The sequence below is a fragment of the Xylocopa sonorina genome, chromosome 5 (assembly GCF_050948175.1).
Source record: "Xylocopa sonorina isolate GNS202 chromosome 5, iyXylSono1_principal, whole genome shotgun sequence".
Classification (NCBI taxonomy): domain Eukaryota; kingdom Metazoa; phylum Arthropoda; class Insecta; order Hymenoptera; family Apidae; genus Xylocopa; species Xylocopa sonorina.
In genome coordinates this window covers 2,015,224-2,035,030 of record NC_135197.1, presented here as the reverse complement: position 1 = coordinate 2,035,030, position 19,807 = coordinate 2,015,224, and the positions used below count along the sequence as shown (strand labels likewise).

General features: G+C 33.5%; 3 protein-coding genes and 1 pseudogene across 3 annotated transcripts; 3 read left to right on the top strand and 1 right to left on the bottom strand.

The window, feature by feature from the left end:
- The first annotated feature begins 94 nt into the window (after positions 1-94).
- LOC143424030 (uncharacterized) lies at positions 95-6,394 on the top strand. Its single transcript, XM_076895837.1, has 8 exons — positions 95-188; positions 469-511; positions 1,094-1,218; positions 1,308-4,895; positions 4,972-5,135; positions 5,220-5,424; positions 5,920-6,042; positions 6,110-6,394. Exons 1-8 carry the CDS (start codon positions 172-174, stop codon positions 6,228-6,230), a joined length of 4,386 nt encoding a protein of 1,461 aa, XP_076751952.1. The 5' UTR covers positions 95-171; the 3' UTR covers positions 6,231-6,394.
- A 1,905-nt stretch (positions 6,395-8,299) lies between these two features.
- Lrt (Leucine-rich tendon-specific protein) lies at positions 8,300-18,866 on the top strand. The gene is made up of 5 exons (XM_076895446.1): positions 8,300-8,434; positions 15,014-15,368; positions 16,346-16,660; positions 16,980-17,312; positions 17,389-18,866. The coding sequence occupies exons 2-5, from the start codon at positions 15,015-15,017 to the stop codon at positions 18,766-18,768; spliced, it is 2,382 nt and encodes a 793-aa protein (XP_076751561.1). The 5' UTR covers positions 8,300-8,434; position 15,014; the 3' UTR covers positions 18,769-18,866.
- LOC143423841 (uncharacterized) lies at positions 9,105-9,426 on the top strand (annotated as a pseudogene).
- LOC143423839 (IQ and AAA domain-containing protein 1-like) lies at positions 9,567-14,085 on the bottom strand. Its single transcript, XM_076895445.1, has 9 exons — positions 13,940-14,085; positions 13,726-13,878; positions 13,517-13,654; positions 12,781-13,031; positions 12,155-12,456; positions 11,525-12,047; positions 10,896-11,239; positions 10,572-10,820; positions 9,567-10,016 (listed from the first exon to the last, which is right to left on the bottom strand). Exons 1-9 carry the CDS (start codon positions 14,083-14,085, stop codon positions 9,567-9,569), a joined length of 2,556 nt encoding a protein of 851 aa, XP_076751560.1.
- Positions 18,867-19,807: the final 941 nt, after the last annotated feature.

Here is a 19,807-nt window from a genome sequence, read left to right as displayed (position 1 = left end):
CGTAACATTGAAGTTCAGCGTTATTCATGAAAACTACAGTACAATTCCTATTTTTGGCGCTAACATAAACAAGTAGTTGGTAGTTGTTGTCAAGTGTCGCGTTTGAATTATGTTTAAACCGTTAAAATTGGACAGAGTTGAACAGTGAAATTGAATTAAGTTTAAACATAAATGTTATGTAATGAAATGTAAGTATTATTTATTTCATTATATTACCTTTTTTATTTAATTATTAAATTTCATTTATATCATCTTTTTCTATGTTGATTACTCCCTTTTAACCTTAATTTTTCATACATACTGTGAATGTCAGATATTAAAAGTTCATACTGTCACTTTTCAACTAACATTGAATTACAATTTCAGTGTTTCAATTAATTATTTATTGCAGCCTCATTCTGAATTAAATTATAAATTTATTTAAATTATCTGTTAGTTTTTATTAAGCATTTATGTTTTATTTTGTAGGAATTCATCAAAATCTGGGAGAAAAAGCTCAAGGCGGTCTTCTGTAAGTAAAACAATATTTAAAAATTTGTATATAACATGTCGATCAGATTAATGCATTAAATGCCATGTAACTTATATATATTTTGTCTTGGAGGCTAGGACAGAATTTTCATTATTATAAGCACATAACGATAAGAAATTATTATTAGTGTCAATAGTGTGTTTATGTTGCCAATGGTTCCTAATAATGGTTGATAATTACTACTATTGCCATTCATTGCATTTACATTTATTTTTCATAAAATGTTTTTAATAAAATGCAGTACAAGCTCAAATGTGTGTGAGAAATTAGTAACTTTATCTTTGTTCAAAATGTTTCAATACATTTTAATTTAACATCCAATCGTTATAAAATATTATGTTGTCATAAAAACTAAGAATCATTATGGCAATTAATACATTGATGCATAATGTTTCTATGCTATATATGTATAATATAGCTTTATGTATTTCATGTCAATTTATTTTACTAACATTGCAGTCAAATAATCATTTGAACTAGTAGGATGAAATTTAACATTAAGCTTATTTTTTTCCTTGAATTTCTTTTTCTATACCATAATTATTTTCACAATAAACATAGATACTTAAGCCTCCCAAACCACGTCAAGTTCTTCAGGAGTTAAATTTTTCATCTAATGAAAATACATCTGCTATCACTACAAAAATTAAAAGACGTGTTAGTTTTGCAGAAAAAAAGCATGTCAAGTGAGTCATCTATTCCTTATTTATTAGTTATATTCTTAAATAATATTCATAGTGTAATTTGTTAATACATATTGAAATTTATTATACAGAGAATTTTGTAATTCTTTGGATCAAGGAACTGTATGGAATAATACATATGAAGAACATGATATAAGTAATCTTAAAGTATTGGGTATATCCACTCAGGAAGAATCTGAGATTCAAAGTGTGTCAATTCAACAAAATGCTATACAATTCGTTTGCAATGAACCAACTGAGGAAGAAGTAAATACAAAAGATTGTAAGTCACATATTATAAATGTAGCTGAAGGTATAAATTACCAGGATGAAATGCAATTGACTGCAGTATCACTTGCACTTCACAATCAAAATGATAAAGAAAATACAGTTACTTGTTTAAGTGAATTACAATTTGAAAACAATAGCCATATATCAAAAAGTATTACAGTGTATGAGGGTACTGATGAAAAATTACAAGAAAAATTATTAAAGCCAAATGCACATAATTTTATCTATAAAAATTTAAATGCTACAACCCTTGAAGAAACATGCATGGATTTTACACAAATTATTCCCGATAATATGTGCTCGGAAGCAGATCGTATCCAGAATACTAAAGTAGAAAATATAGTTAACAATGAATCAATGGAATTGACGGAGACCATTTTACCATCGATCAATGTACAGAATTTTCAGCAGTTTGACAAATCTACTAAAGTAGTAACAGATACAGTGGATCAAAATGTATCAATGGAATTTAATGCAGTATGCATTGGAAAACCTGTTGATAATGTTAACAATGTAGAAACCTTAATGACATTGGAGAGTGATGATAGTAAAACTAAAAAACTGGATAATATTTCAATGGAAATGACTGCAGCAGTGTGTCACTTACAAACAAATGATAATGGAAGAAATTATTGTACTTTAAATAGAAATGATATGTTTGTTTCTAGGCATATTACTGCTACAGCAACTTCTTCTTCACTAGATTCAGTTATGATTCCACATAAAGAGAACAACAATGCACATAATTCTTCTGAATATTTCAGTAAATCTACTAAAGCTTTAACAGACACAGTGGATCAAAATATGTCGATGGAATTCACTGCAGCATGCATTGCAAAACCTGTTGATAATGTCAATAATGCAGGAATCTTAATGACATTAGGAAGTGATGATACTGAAATTAAAAAACTGGATAATATCTCAATGGAAATGACTGCAGCAGTGTGTCACTTACAAACAAATGATAATGGAAGAATTCATTGTACTTCTAATAAAAATGATATGTTTGTTTCAAAGGATATTACTGCTACAGCAACCTCTTCTTCACTAGATTCAGTTACAATTCCAGACAAAGAGAATAGTAATGCACATAATTCTTCAGAATATTTTAGTAAGTCCACTAAACCCTTAACAGATACAGTGGATCAAAATATGTCGATGGAATTCACTGCAGCATGCATTGCAAAACCTGTTGATAATGTCAATAATGTAGGAATGTTAATGACATTAGAAAGCGATGATACTAAAACTAAAGAACTGGATAATATCTCAATGGAAATGACTGCAGCAGTGTGTCACTTACAAACAAATGATAATGGAAGAAGTCATTGTACTTCTAATAAAAATGATATGTTTGTTTCAAAGGATATTACTGCTACAGCAAATTTTTCTTCACTAGATTCGGTTACAATTCCAGACAAAGAGAATAGTAATGCACATAATTCTTCAGAATATTTTAGTAAGTCCACTAAACCCTTAACAGATACAGTGGATCAAAATGTATCAATGGAATTTAATGCAGTATGCATTGGAAAACCTGTTGATAATGTTAACAATGTAGAAACCTTAATGACATTGGAGAGTGATGATAGTAAAACTAAAAAACTGGATAATATTTCAATGGAAATAACTGCAGCAGTGTGTCACTTACAAACAAATGATAATGGAAGAAATTATTGTACTTTAAATAGAAATGATATGTTTGTTTCTAGGCATATTACTGCTACAGCAACTTCTTCTTCACTAGATTCAGTTATGATTCCACATAAAGAGAACAACAATGCACATAATTCTTCTGAATATTTCAGTAAATCTACTAAAGCTTTAACAGACACAGTGGATCAAAATATGTCGATGGAATTCACTGCAGCATGCATTGCAAAACCTGTTGATAATGTCAATAATGCAGGAATCTTAATGACATTAGGAAGTGATGATACTGAAATTAAAAAACTGGATAATATCTCAATGGAAATGACTGCAGCAGTGTGTCACTTACAAACAAATGATAATGGAAGAATTCATTGTACTTCTAATAAAAATGATATGTTTGTTTCAAAGGATATTACTGCTACAGCAACCTCTTCTTCACTAGATTCAGTTACAATTCCAGACAAAGAGAATAGTAATGCACATAATTCTTCAGAATATTTTAGTAAGTCCACTAAACCCTTAACAGATACAGTGGATCAAAATATGTCGATGGAATTCACTGCAGCATGCATTGCAAAACCTGTTGATAATGTCAATAATGTAGGAATGTTAATGACATTAGAAAGCGATGATACTAAAACTAAAGAACTGGATAATATCTCAATGGAAATGACTGCAGCAGTGTGTCACTTACAAACAAATGATAATGGAAGAAGTCATTGTACTTCTAATAAAAATGATATGTTTGTTTCAAAGGATATTACTGCTACAGCAACCTCTTCTTCACTAGATTCAGTTACAATTCCAGACAAAGAGAATAGTAATGCACATAATTCTTCAGAATATTTTAGTAAGTCCACTAAACCCTTAACAGATACAGTGGATCAAAATGTGTCGATGGAATTCACTGCAGCATGCATTGCAAAACCTGTTGATAATGTCAATAATGCAGGAATCTTAATGACTTTAGGGAGTGATGATACTGAAACTAAAAAACTGAATAATATCTCAATGGAAATGACTGCAGCAACGTATCACTTACAAACAAATGATAATGGACGAACTAGTTCTTTGCAAAATGTAAATAATTTACAAATGCAAGATGATCAGGATGTGTTTTTTAATTATGGCTTGGAAGAATTAGATTCTATTAAACCACCATCGTTTATTGATTTAGATGATTTGTCAATAATGCATACATCTGTGAATGTCGACTATAATCAGAAAATTAACACAACAAGTTGCTTTTCAAGAAATGAAAATAGTGAATGCAAATACAGTTTAGAATTTAAGGATCAACAAATAAACATACCAGAAAAGATGTGTAAGTTACAAACATCTGTAATTAAATATATGTCTATTAATGATACACTGACTAGCTCAATACTTGAACAAGAAGATCAAGTACAAGCTGACAAAATTCAGGAGTTAGATGTGAAAAATGCTAACATGGACATTCAGGTTTTGGAATGTTCAGCCGTAAATGATAATGGAATGTCTTTTATGATGTCAGATTCGGAAAAAGGATTTCGAAATTTATATTCAAAGAATTTTAATTCCAAAGAAAATGTGATGAAATGTTCATCAGCAAATATAATTCCACAAATTAAATTAAATAAAAATATCGATAAATTAAGTAATACGCAAGTGGTGAAAGTAGATGCCGAACATTCGAAGTCCCATGTTACTTGCGAAGAACAAAGTATTGTTAATAAATTGAAAATTTGTGCAAAAAGGTATAGAAGTCAGTTTAATCGATATTTCCTACTGTTTCATTCATGTTGCATTAAATAATTCTTGCAATCTTTTTAGTGATGACATTATTTGGCAAGTTTACCGCGAAGACATTGAAAGAAATATATTTGCAATTGGTTTTATATCCTGTTCATTATTAGTAGTGATATTTTTACAGGATTCTTGTGATATAACAGGCAATGAGTATATTAAAAAGATCAAAATAGTTTCTCGTTTAGCAGGTAAGTTCATAAAAGAAATTAAAGAACAAATAGTAATTCATAGTTTTTAATATTATTTTCTACAAACTATTCTTTTTACTTCAGATGACGCAGATGTATTAATAAGTATAGTTCACCATATAATTTTAGATAAGTTAGATGTCAATGAATTAATGAATTTGTATAAAAAATGTGAAGATATTTTGCCGATGTTAGATTATATATCAAAAGAAGTGAAGTTAGCCATGGACTTTATGTTTGACTTGAAACGTTTGAGTGATATAAATTTGATGGAAATAACTCGCGATAGGTACAATAATTAATACTATTATATTTATTAATAATATTCGACATTTTTTTATTCTTTTTTATTCATTATTCATTTTTATTTTTTATATATATAAATGCATTACCAGGTGTTATGAATTCATATAATTAATAATGGTCACGAAGTTAAGCACTTGTTTGGATTGATGATTAATTGACACAATATTGCCAATCTAGTGTAATCACAATTTTTGTATACAATGATTTGATTAAAAATTTAAAAATTACTTAATTCGAACGTTTTCATTAATTTTCTTTTATTTTCAAATCTGTTCTAATTATTAATTATACCCAGTAAGGATTCGACAACCTGATTTTCTCAACAAAATTTGTTAAAACTTCAATTATTGACAAAATATTTGGAGAACAGAAATGAGAATCTCCGATTTCAAGAATGTCGAGGCTCCGCGATGTTTTAAAAAATTAGAAATTAGAATCAGATTATCATCTATTTTTTACATTTTCTCTTTTATTTTAGTGTATCTTTTATATCGCGAACTAAAAAGAGAGATATCATATTAAGAGTAACGGTAAACATTAAACCATTTGACAAGATTAAATCTCAAGATGTCTCTGTTCATTGTCTTCTAGGTTCTATAAGGTCAGTTCTAGAAATGTTTCATATCTAATATTAAAAATTATTTCACTGTAATTAAACTATTTTACAGGGAAGAAATTGTTAAAAAGTTGATTACGAATATAAAGAGGGATCATAAGTTTTTGCGAAGATATATAAATGATGTAAGAGACTATATATCTGTGATGGAGGAAACTGGTAATGTAATTTAGAAATGATATTCTCTTTACGAACATACATACATACATCGTAATGCAATAATTAAGTAGTAGAATTTTATGAATATGAACGATGATACGAATAGCACTCCTTTGTAATGCTTTTATATGTCGAGTTATAAATGTAAAATAAAATATTTTATATTTTTTCGCTAATATTATTGTATACTCAATAAAATTATTTAGTCGAATTAATATATACGTTCGTTAAGAATAAAATATAAGAAACATATGCAGGGAAATGTAGAAACATTAAATGACAAGCAAAGGTCGATCAGCTAGTATTCTGATGTAGCCAGTTGAGTCGATACAGCTTTTTGTACAAGCATTCGCGGTCCTTTCGATAGTATCATGTGAATAGCAGTCTCTTGCAGAATTGTGCGAGTTTCTGTGATTTGTTCATTTAGGATGATCATCGTCGAAAGTTATGGTAGCGATATTAAAAAGATGTTCGATTATTCTATATTTTATTTAAGACCATTCTTTTTCCCTTTTATATTTTCTGTCGAACAAAGAAATTATATTTTTCTTATAAATATACTTTTAATCATTAAAATTGTATATTATATAGAAACTACTCTTTTAATACATAGTAAAAGTAATTAATGGTGTTTCGTATACTGTTCAGTTTTACTTTTTGCTTGTTGCGTTGTAAGTACATAGCTGATTGAAGAAATCAAACTTTCTTTCACCATAGTCAGTCAGTCCTACTTGCGTGGGCGTAAAGGCCCGGTTTTACGTGATTTCGTAACAGCGACAGACCGATTTCCATTATCAGATACCATTTCATGAAGATCCAACGGACCTTCAGACTCTCATTCTCTTCTCTCTCTCTCTCTCTCTCTCTCTCGCGCGCGCGCGCGCGCGCGCGCGCTCTCGCTCTGTCTCTCTCTTTCCTCGTCTTCGCAACGCATTCTGTATACACATGAAGTATGATTATATACGCCTATCGCTTGTGAAATTAATGAACAGAGGACAAGTAAAAAACGCGCCACAAGTACAGTATTGCGAGATTTGTATATTAATCGTGTTTCTTTATTAATATTTGTTATTTGTAGTAAAATACAAGTGGAAAATTTAATGCCAAATTTTTCCAGATTTCCTACCTCAGTCTTTCTTGACCATGCGACCTACGAACAACCTGTTTCTGGTTCTCTTCTTAGACTCAGATTTCCTCTGAGATTTCTGTTCCAAGAATGAAATGCATTAAAAAAAAAAACATACATTATGAGTCGTTGAAATTTTCAACTGGTCCGTCGCGTGATCATCGATGAAAGGCGCGCTGGATTCGAAAATGCCCGCGGTACGCAGTGCGTTTACGTTTATGGCGAATGATCTCGTTGGTACGAGTTAATTTCGAGTATACCAGCGTATGAAACGTCGGCAAGGAAGACAAGGTTGACGAGCTCGTCGGCTGAACGCACAACCTGTAATGGGTGACGTTGAGCCGACGGTACCTGCTCAGGACTATGAGAACAGGCGGATAGCTGCGGGAGCAACGGCGGCAGCGGTGCAAGTGGGCGTAGGGGCCAGGAGAGAGAACGTCGTCCCGTGTTCCATACATGGCTATGCTATGTGAAACCGAGAGACACAGAGAGACGGACGCACCGGCGGAGTCCCCACCGTGTGGACACGGCGGAGGCGACGTTTTCTCGGCACGAGTGCCCATCGAATGCTTCGAGTACAGTGTGTTTTAGCACGACGTTGTAGTACGGTCGTTCTTCTTTTGCGTTTTAACGGTGATATCGTCGATCTTCGGATACAAGATTCGGAGACACGAGCGTGCAATTTGAAGGTGTAATTGAACGTGACAACAGAACAGGATTCGAACGGGTCCCGTTTATAAGATGCACTCGCGAACACATCACCGGTGTGGGTGTTCCCCTCTCTTTTGGTTATTTTGAGTCAAAACGCGGCAGACAGCGTGGTCCAGAATACAACACGGTTTCAAAGTTTGAAGCGGGTCCGCGCCTATGGCCGAGTGACAGCTCTCCCGGTTTGGCGAGCGTGCGATTGGTCCACCCGTTCTTACTTTCGACGTTACGTGTGTTGCCTGCGTGCAACAGGCAACGTGGGTTGGATGCGTGAGTGCGCCTGCGTGCGAGCTACAACGTATCAGCCGCGTGTGCGTGCGCCGCGCGTGAAGAGAAGCCGCAGGGGCCACAAAACCCGGATCAAAGGGACAGACATTGCCATAGGTAGGTGTGTATGTATGATATGTAGAAACCTCTGACAATGAGTTTTAGTGGTGGATCAAATTCTGATCATTTCTTATTTTCAGCATCCCTATTTTTATGGAAGTTATAGCGCCTTGTTTTTTTTCTCTTAAAACCTAGCTTTGATTACTTTTTAATATGTTCTAGTGTGTGATTTCAATTCATCTATTAATGAAAACATTATAAAAAACTAATTCTAACTAGAGTTCGATTTAGTTTTTTTTTTTAATTTCAAAACTTTCAGTTCTTGGAAAAAGTACTTGATTAAACTTTGTTTTTCTCTTTTAATCACAGGGTATGCATAGTGCGCCTATTTTTCGTTCATTATTTGAGATATTTCTTTACATTTGTTCTCTTTGTTTTCAACGAATTGGAATCAGTCTGAAAAAACGAATGGAAGAAACAAATGTTCTCCGAAATTAAAGTATCTTTAGAAATATATGTGTATATATATATATATATATATATATATATATATATATATATATATATATATATATATATATATATATATATATATATATAGATATATATATATATATATATATAGATATATATATATATATGTACGATTTAACAGCAATTACAACAGGTTCAAACTTACAACATTTTTTTACGATATTTCTTGCCTATATCTGTCTCCTGTTTTTCGATGATCGTTTTTAGCATCCCACGAAGACGAAAACCAGTTTCACGTCCGGAGACGGACGTTGGCGAATCGTGATACGAAAGAAAGAAGGAATCGCTCAATCGATGATCATGCTTCTTCCAAAGACGTTTCTCCCGGAAAGGTCACTGTCTTTCAACGTGGTACACACATGCTTGTGTCCAGCACGTCCACCACAGACTATTTTCTAATTTATTTCAAGCTTCAGTTTCCCTCGATTGCTCAACAATTAGCTATCACTAAATATTTTTATCGTGAAAAAGAGACTCGTTAAAAGTGCTACAGCCTTGTTTCTTAACGCGTCTACATCCCACGTTTTACCTGACAAGTTTCTATCATTTCCATTCTCTTCTACACAGTGAAGGACTCTTTACAAGAAAATTTTGTTCACCATTTCCATGGAAACAACATAACTAACTTTATGCTCTTTTTCTTCTAACAATTTCCTCACTTGCGAGCTTTCATTTGTTTTTGAACACGTTCACGTGCTGCTTTCTCCATAGCTAACAATTTGGCCCTCTTTTTAGCGAGTGGAATACGATTTTCAAATTTTATAAATTGCGACACTACTTTCGATTGCGGGGGTTCATGTTTTAAAACTTCTTCTATTATTTCGCGTTCATTTAACGGTTTGAATCTTAAAGTGATCCTTCGTCGTAGATTTAGAACATTATCCACAGCGCTTTTTATGAATTCCAAAGGAATGCCCACGGACGTCATCGCCGTGCTGGAGATGTCGATATTGCGATCAACTCCGTGGTACTTCATCAACAGATCTTTGTAAAACATATATAGTGTGTTGTAGTCCGTGAGAGGAATCATTATGAACTTGTCGTGGATCTTGATGAAGGGTCTTGTTGCTTTATATGGCTCCGAGGAGGTCGTGAGAAATAGGATCTGAAAAGTATCACGTCCCGATGTATTAAACAACCAGCAAAAATCTATCGACTATTTAGAAAGTAATCGGGCATTTTTTCGCGAAACAATAATTTCAGATATCCTTTTCTCCAATTCTGTTACAATGTAATTCTAGTGTTTGTTAATTTTCTATCGTAGCATCTCTACGCCAATGAATAAGAGTATCTGTCCGGAATCATCGACACTCTAAATCCTATGTTACCTCGCTACCACCTACATACGTTCCGGTCGTTCGGTAGGAGGTGTTTCATTGATGACCAGCCTCGAACAATCTGGACGTTTAAGGAAGAGAAAGAGGGGAGGAAGTAACTGGCTAGCTTATCGAGGTGGTTCATTCATATTGGAGAAAGAGTCAAAACAGGAATATCAAGAATTTCATAAAGTGGGCGCTACCAGATCACCGACTTTAACATTCCTCACCAGTTTAGGCGAGAGCTAACACTTTGTCTAAGCCTGTTTAACTTGGTTGCAACACTTATATAACATTTGAGAAAAGTGCCTAAATATTATCTATGTATTTTTGTAGCAAATTACCTGATCGCCATTCTTGATGCTTTTTACCAGTTTAGGGTAGTATCGCGCAAATCGTTTCGGTTTGTAATATCTTTCCTCTGCGGGTACTTTCTTCAGCCAAGGTTTTTCACCGTTGTCAATGAAAACTATAGAAGGTGCGAATTCCCGGGCTACTGTTGAGACCATATCGATTAATTTGCGCTCGTCTTTCCGCCCGATATATTTGTTTACCAATACCGTTGGCGTCAGGTCAAGAAGCAATGCTCCGACCTGTAGTAAATATTTTAGCATTAATTTGGACATTTTTTGCCAACAGTTCTGGGAAAAAAAGAGAGAAGTTGGCACCTCGGAACAGATTGCATTCACTAGAAAGCTCTTTCCGTGTTTAGCAAAGCCACAGATACAAACGGATCGGGTTAAAGGCGCAATTTGATGAATTTCTTTCGAACTGAGTGGTAACACACAGTGATCCATAACTACTTGTTTAACTTCACCCATCCGATGTTTGTAATCTCGAAGTTCGCGAGCAGCTTCATAATTTTGATATGAGAGATCTCCAATCCAATCCTTAATGGAAGTTGTGGGATAGTTTCTGATAATATCGGCCCTCACCAATTCTTTGAAAGTATCTTCTAGGGTAATGTCATCCAATCGATCCCGTTTCTTTTTCCCTCTTTTTTTGCCTTTCCCTTTCTTCCTACCTACATGAATTAACTTCAGGATAAATTTAGGATAAAAATGGATAAAGCCAAATTACGAAGGAAATCAAAAATAACAAAACACTGTTCTATGGCTCTTACTACTAATAAATATGCGGTTGATACACTTTTAAAGTCGGTTGTCTTGAAAACGGAGCTTAAAACACTATTTTGGTATGCTTAATTTTTTTTTTTATTTTTACTTCCAGAATCAGTCGTATTTTCAAGTACTACTAATATCTTTGAACCATGAGAAGTACAATTTAAACAACTCACTTTTGTCTTTAGATATGTTCAATTTCCGTTTATCAGCCGCATAATCTCTCTTTAGTGCTCTATTTAATTTTTGCAATTCCAACCGCATCAGCTCATCAACTGCTTTTCTCATTTCCAATTGAAGTTCGTAACAAAGCTTATCTTTAATCAAATCATGATATACTATTTCTCGCTGATTAATCGTATGGTCTCGAAAACTCCAATTGCTAATAAAGTCCTGATTGGCATCAACAAGAAGGGAAAACGCCTGTGTTTCCGGTATTCGAGGATATTCCTTTTTCTTGCCTCTAGGTTTCTCTGTTGTACTGGTTGCCCCTTTTCCTTTCGCAGCTTCCTTGGACACCTTGTCCCTTAGATATTCTTGAGGCGTTAATGTTTGTCCAGTGGCAATTAATACGCTACCACCTAAACTTGTGGTTGGATACGCGTTGAAATGTCCAACTTCATCGTACCATAATATAAACCACTCTCGAATCTCGTCCGTAATGTCTTCCATAAGACCGGGTCCCCTGATTTTGAATATCTTAAGCAGCAAACAATAATTTAATCCTCTGGTAATTGCTTAAGGATTTTCTTGTTGGTAAGTTATGAAAGTTAGAGTTGAATTATTAGAGTAATTTGGAAGATTACCCTTGCTCTCTCATTCTGATTTGTTTTTACTATTTTATCGGCAAACGTGGACATCAACGTTAACTTCTTTTGAAAATTTTCTTCATCTTTTAAAATAACCTGTCTAGATTTCCAGCTAGGTATTGTCATGCCTAATAATTTCTCCTTTTCGGCGATTCGATTTTGTAGCCTCTTCCTTGCCGCGTATCTCCTCCAGGCTCGCTGTATTGTTTTAGCTGCATTTGTGTATGCAGTTTTATGTAACTTTTTTGGAACAATTTCTCCAGTTTCCAACTTCTTATTATAACGATACATTCGTTGAACTGCATTATTAAAACATTGGTTATTCGCTTGTCAATTGTATCGCATAATAGTGGATCATCCTGACAAAATTAGGAGTTAGCCCCCCGCAGTTTTTAATTGTTCGTTTTGAAGGAACGTAACTTTTTAAAAATTCAACATTATGGCGAAATATTACCATTATCTCGAATCTGTTTGTACCGATGTGATATATTAAATTTATTTCTCGTATTTTCTACTTAACAATTTTCGGTTCCTTAATGTTAAAAAATTTTGTGAGGGAGAGATAATACAAAAAATGCAGAAACTTTTAGGATGATCTAATAATTTAGTGGTAGAATTTCTACTTTCCGCTCCGATCCGACGACCCATTCTTGCTCTTTCGTGACACTGAATAAGTAACATCGTATTATGCATCGCTTGTGCAGCAGCTTCTCTTGCCTCTCTAGCCACTAGCTCTTTCGGTGATTCTTGAAGAATCGCGGGTACGTCGCATGCTGTATCGCTTTCTTCTTTCACTCTTCTTCTTCGTATTCTTGGTGTGCTTTCCAAAGTTTCGAAAATTTCAGCAGTGGGCTCTTCACTTTCAATTTCTTCTGTTAGTATTATTCATTATTTATTATTAATAATTATTTTATTAATCCTCGTAAAATCAAGCCCCTTTTTAACCACTTTCTAACAGTGGTGTGCGGTGATATATTCTGATAGGGAATCTGTTTCCACAAAAATTATAAATAAATATTAAGAAGGACAAAGATAATCGAACGGTATGTATTTATTATTTAGATTTTAGAAAATGTAGGGGACGCAGCGCTTCTACAACTTCCATGGACTACACGTCACTGCTTTGTAAAAATCTATAATGTGTTACAAAATTTATGTGGGTTGAAAACATAAAGAGTTTAACTATATTAAAGTTAAGAGAATGTATAATAAAAAAATAAAAAAAAAACACAATTAAATATTGAGTATTATACTGAGAATAAAATACCATCTTTTCCTTTGCTCTTTGTTACAAATCTTCATTACAATACAAAATATAGCTATAAAGTTATTTGTAGAGTAATAGATGAAATGTGTAATTTACTTCTGTAAGCGTCTTCCATCAGTTTTTGAATACGTTCTCTGCGTTGTTTCACGATATCTTTACCAGCCGCGGATACAGAAATTTCTACATCGTTTGATGTATATTTTAACTGATACATAAAATCGTCGGGCCATCTGAACAGTTTACCAATAAATTTTTCGTGCAATAAATAAAAGTAGGAATCGTATAGAATTGAAGTACGTACTGATAATCACAGTAATTCAAGTTAACGATCTCTCGTTTGTATTCCAGCATTCGACCAACTGCACCATCCAGAACCCGTTTTATCAGGTCTCGTTTCTGCGTCTGTACCATTTGATCGTGGCAGACTACGAGCCTCTTTACCAGGTTACGGTATCTAAAAATGTTAGTCTTATCAACCCCCGCAATTTCCAAGTAGTTCACCTAATTATATTTACCTAAGATATGTCGGAAGCAACGCATTCAATTCTTGTTCTATGTTTTTCGTACGTGTTTCTTGTTGCAGTTTTTTATCCAGCTCCATCAGTTTGTCTAAGTCGTTTCTCGTAATGAGCCATAATTCTTTGTAATAAGCATGCGACATTTATATAAAACAGTTTCACCGATGATTTTGCGTTATCCGAATTATTGATTCTTCATTTTGAATAATAGACTGTAAATTTTGTAGGTGGATGATTGAAAATTGGGTTAATTAAAATAGATGATGGTATCAAAGTGACAAAGCAGAAAATTAAAGGCGTAGAAGTGGAACGAAATTCAGTTGATACTCGTTGCGCTTGTAGTTGTGCGAGCGTTAAAGTAATACTTTTTAACCCTTTTGCAGATGGTTACCGGCAAATAATCGTCTCAACTTTATTCGACGTTATAGACTCATATCGATATAAAACTCCTAATGCTTTCTTAGCGTTCTGGATGCGTATTAACACAAAATCATCTTAAATCTGAAAGGACACCGTCACACTTTGCATTACTAAATACCTAGGTGTTGAACGTACATGTTCGAAGCTAGAAAGTATTAGAAGAACGTATCACGTATTTTACAATTATTATTTTGAATTGTTTATATGCTTGTAGATACGTGGCGACTTATTAAATTATTTATTGACATTTATCACATTTTCTTCAAAGAGGTTGACTTGTAGATTATCAATTAGATATTGATTTCTTCCATGTTTTTTTATCTTGTCCCATAAATCTTGCTCATTCTATATATGATTGAGAAAAGATAGAAATCAATAATATATCACTTGTCGTTCGTACATCAATTGGTATACCAAATAGTTAGTGATCTTTTTGTCACACATATACAAGTTTACAAAGTAATCAATAGTTTTTATAATATAATCTACAGGCCTGATCTCTTCATCAAATGCTCCAAACTCGATCATTCAGACAGACTCTCGGATGGCAGATCGGTTCTATTAAGAATTAATATTAATTCAGATATTGATATCAATTCAACGTAAAGTATAAATCTACATAGATCTCTCTACATAATGGTTATATTTCAGGATGCCGTGGACGTCTCAATGCACGCTAATTTTACTGTTAATAACAATATTGTCGTGTATGGGCGCAACGATGGACGATTTTCCGGAAGATCGAACGATCACTGATGTGATTTCGACCACGTCAGCATCGATGATCACGACTGTAACTAATCTGAATAAAGTCGAGAAGATGTCGGTTAATTCGTCAAACATTGTAAAAAGCCTGGGCCAGGAAAATATTCAACTCTCATCCCACGCATTATCGTTTTCGTCCGACACGGTTTGGGAGTGTCCAAATATTAAAAAAGCAGGCGTTGAATGTTCCTGCGACTTACCACACACGTTAAGATGCACCGGTGGTAGAACAGCACTACAGGTAATTTTCCTGCAAAAAATCATGGTTCTGCTTTGTTTAAATTCTGACTGTATATGTGTTTATTTACATTATATGAAAGATGCAAAGATAATAAAAATAGTTCTCTTTAATTATACAGGGTATACCAAAAATCAGACCCATACTTTGATATAAGGCGTCGTAATTAGTATTAATAAGACGTATAAGAAACACACCAGAAAAATTGTTTTCGTTACACAATTTAGGGACTTGTCTTTATAATAGAGACTTATGTCGCATTGATGTTTGCTAGAAATATTTCGATTGAAATCGTATCGTTGACTGTTGATTTCTTTGCTGTGTATCAGAAAACAACGTCTACGTTATAATGGATCAACAGCAAGCGGCTCTCTATTTAATCGATCAGTTTTCATGAACATGAAACTCTTGATAAATACTATCTGCGCATATAAAAATCGAGAAATCAATACACTGTATTATTTCTTTAAAAGTTATTTAAAACGAAAATATGTAGAATTATCTTCTAAGAGACCTATCTCTTTCGTCTTTTGGGAAAGATTTAAAAGCAACATAGTAATCAGATATATTGTGGACTTATTATTTTGCCATATTATCGAGGTCAGTGATTTTTTAACCAGCCGCTAGGCATGCGTGGGTGTATAGACTGCCAATGAAATACAAGTCGTGAGTATTGTCCAAGAGACCATTGTGCGGCCTCTCTTCTGTTTTCTATATGCTCTCGCTGCTTTGCGTTGAATGTCCCGTTACCAGTTACCCCGACGAATATCCTATATCTCACAATACCTCCACAAATCAAATGATCCTCGTTATGCAATGCAGGATGACTAATTAAATTTGTCATAAGATTAAGTCGTTTAAATGATTTATATCTATCCAATGAATTGTAATGGTAAATCGGAATTCTATTGCAATAATAACGTACCTGTACCAATTGATTTAATTGCTAAAATGTACAATTGTAATGTATATTTTTGTAGACTATCAGCACACATTTAAGACTCAGTCGTCCGGGAACAATTTCTCTGCTGGACGTAACGGTGACAGGAATCTCTCTATTATCAGCTCGTTTCCTCGAGGGTGTTGCTCTGCATGGACTAGTCGTCTCCACCGGGGAATTGAGAAGGGTCCATGAAAACGCATTTATTGGTCTTCTAAGGCCTCTTCAAGCCCTTGGTCTTCCAACCAATCAGTTAGATTCTGTTCCTACAGCTGCTCTATCACATCTGATCGGTCTAGAAAGATTGGATCTTTCTCAGAATAAGTTAAAAACACTGGAGGCTGATTCTTTTAAGGTAAAATTTTATAAACTTTTATTCTTTTATAATCAGAATTTTTTTCAGGATCTATATTAATTTCTGACTTTAATTCGGAAATCATTAATAATTACTATAAATATACTACTTAGTGGCAAAACGGTATCGTAATAATAAGATATAGTGGTTTAATAATAAGCAAATAATGAAAAAAACAACACTGAATAAATAATAACCAGAATTGTTCTAATGAACTGTAAAATAACTTATTTAACACTGCTAGAACTATTTATCTGTTACTAGAAACGTATATCACAATTCATTCCTATATAACAGCGTATGGTTGTAACCATTTCAGGGACTGACGAACCTGACGTATTTGGATTTGTGCGACAATTTACTGTCACAATTGTCACCTCAAGCTTTCGCCGCTTTGCTTACATTGCGTTCTTTGAGGATGCGCGGCAATCGTTTAAGCGTGTCAGCATTATCAGCGCTCAGAGGTCTCAAAACTTTAGAAGAACTCGATCTGTCCAATAATTTATTACGGGGTCCGATGAGTCCGAATCTTCTTCCTGAAATGCCACGATTGCGCTCTCTTACTGTATCTGAGAATGAACTGATAAACGTACAGCAAGGAGCTCTCGAAGGATTAAAAAATTTAACTTATCTAAGCTTAAGTCATAATCAGGTAAATCAATGATGAAATTAAACTTAAGAAAGTGAACGGTTAAAAAAATAATTCCCTTTTATTTTTCTTTCTTCAGATTGATGTACTGGAGGACCATTCGTTCAAATATTTGTCGACTCTCACCAGGCTTGATTTAGCGAATAATCGTATTGTTGCAGTATCCAGCGCTTCTTTAGCACATTTGGAAAAGTTAACAACGCTGGACCTTACACACAATTTTCTACGATCTTTAACTGCTGACTTGGTAGTGCCTTTAAAAAGTCTTCAAGATCTTCGCCTCGATGATAACGACATCACAATGGTGGCCAGTGATGTACCCACGTCAAAATTACAGCTGAAGAAACTTTCTCTGGCTGATAATCCTTTGAACTGTGATTGTACGCTTCTAGAATTCGCCAATTGGCTAAGCAATTCTAGCCTGAACGAGGAGGACAGGTCCTCTGCTGTCTGTGCGACACCGCCCGCTTTGGAAAATGGTATATTAACGCAAGTTTCTCCCGGCAGCCTTCTTTGTGGAGAACCAACACCGTCTATCATGACACGATTGCCTTTGGCCGGTGCCCAATTAACATTGAAGGAATTTCATTATGACAAATCATCCGGTATTAACCTTTTATGGCATGTAGAGCCATGTACAGAGCGATATACATGCGACACCTTAATTGTCTACGAAACCATAGGAGACAGTGAAGTACAGACGGATTCCAGTTCTCTTCATTGTGATTCGCGTATGATGAGAGATCCCTGTTCACTTCCGGTTGCCATACCTGTCTCGTTGCGTTTGCAACCAGACCATAAATATCGTTATTGTGTTGTACTCCTGGTACCAACTACTTACGATGATGTTTCCTTAGGTTTAGGCTGTAGTGATATAATTACTCTCGAAGAAACTAAACGAGAGTTACAGCAAGATCAAGATACCGTGGTATCGGAGTCGTTATCGCCTTTAGATACTAGAATAATTGGCGTACACGTAAACGTGTCCGACCAGGGCTTTCTACACGTTGATGTCACTTTAACAGTTTCAAAAAAATTGAATCTGCCCGAGTGCGAACTGTCTGTCGTTGTTTTTGATGCTGAATCCGTAGTGCATAAACAAAAACTTAATTGCAGCTTAACGTTTGCAACATTAACTGTACTGCTGCCGGGTCGTTATAAAGTTTGCGTTAGTCTCGATGAATTAAACGCTGAAAACGTAATCGCAAACTTAGCAGATAATAAAGATAGACTGCGTTGCGTTGACGTGCAAAGATTCAAACAAAATACAGAGATAATCGTTCTAGCTGTAATTGGAGCTAGTTGTGCTCTTTTAATTATACTTGCAGTAATTGGTAAAAATGTTGTAAAAAGAGTGAGACACTCCAGGCTACAGGCACAATGCTTCCTACCAGCACAAGAGTTTGAAATAACTCATAAGGCACATTACATTAAATTACCAACTGCAACAAAAGTTTAATTAATTTCTCGTAAATGTAATTCAATGTTTTTTTATTCTGTAAATAATTGCAGCTTACTGTTGTTGACTATTTAAAAGTGTTGAAATCAAACAATGTTTCTGGTATGAGTATAAAAGATCTATTTGATTTTATTTTTTAAGATCGTTTCTATGAACTACTAGTCATAAAATCGATATTTTTAAATAGAATGAAGAACATATTTAGTAAATAATAAAAATTGATTTGACAATTGAACAGATATAATTGAAATATAAGTTGATAAAAGTGTGGTATACAAGCCAATTGTTATAATAACTTATTGGTATTTGAAGCATTCAAATTTCAAAAAGAAGCTATATATGTATAAAATTAATATTTTATATAATGGAATATGTTACTGCATAACATTAATTTTATATTGTTCATGAAATTCTGTATTTATATTTGTAATTTATCTTCCACTGATCGATGTTTACGTATATACGAAAGTGTAAATAAGTTTTAAGGAATTGCATTGTTTTATAATATTTCCTAAACTGTATAGCTTTTCCATTGAATGCTTTTAATTGTAATATATTATTAGTTTTAAAATATACATATATTATATAATATTATGTAAATAGTTTTACTTTTTTTCAATTGTAGTACGAAAAAATGCGATAATGTAAAATATCAGGTAATAATAGCTTTTATATCTGTTTATTAAAAGTTAAGTGAATTTTGTATGAAATAAATTTTTATTTTCCACCTACCAGAATTGTTGAACGTATATGCGTATACACATCTTAACTATATAATAACTATGCTATATATATATATATATATATATATATATATATATATATATATATATATATATATATATATATATATATATATATATATATATATATATATATATATATATATATATATTGGATTAAAATTTTCTTCTATTTTATATCTTTACATTATATTTATTATTTTACTTGAGATGATCATTTATTTTATTAAAATTTTTGAAGAAATAAATTACAATTTATGGCACAAGATACTGACTGTAATACATATGTTGCGTTT

Excerpts from the sequence above, each read along its gene's own strand:
- LOC143423839 (XM_076895445.1), bottom strand. The coding sequence starts at position 14,085 with ATGTCGCATGCTTATTACAAAGAATTATGGCTCATTACGAGAAACGAC. Across the intron at positions 13,032-13,516 it reads GAAGACGCTTACAGAAGTAA|AGAAGAAATTGAAAGTGAAG; the intron begins ATTACACATTTC and ends AATAATACTAAC. Across the intron at positions 12,048-12,154 it reads ATCAGAATGAGAGAGCAAGG|ATATTCAAAATCAGGGGACC; the intron begins GTAATCTTCCAA and ends TTGCTGCTTAAG.
- Lrt (XM_076895446.1), top strand. The coding sequence starts at position 15,015 with ATGCCGTGGACGTCTCAATGCACGCTAATTTTACTGTTAATAACAATA. Across the intron at positions 15,369-16,345 it reads GTGGTAGAACAGCACTACAG|ACTATCAGCACACATTTAAG; the intron begins GTAATTTTCCTG and ends ATATTTTTGTAG. Across the intron at positions 17,313-17,388 it reads TAAGCTTAAGTCATAATCAG|ATTGATGTACTGGAGGACCA; the intron begins GTAAATCAATGA and ends TTCTTTCTTCAG.
- LOC143424030 (XM_076895837.1), top strand. Across the intron at positions 1,219-1,307 it reads GCAGAAAAAAAGCATGTCAA|AGAATTTTGTAATTCTTTGG; the intron begins GTGAGTCATCTA and ends TTTATTATACAG. Across the intron at positions 5,136-5,219 it reads AATAGTTTCTCGTTTAGCAG|ATGACGCAGATGTATTAATA; the intron begins GTAAGTTCATAA and ends TTTTTACTTCAG.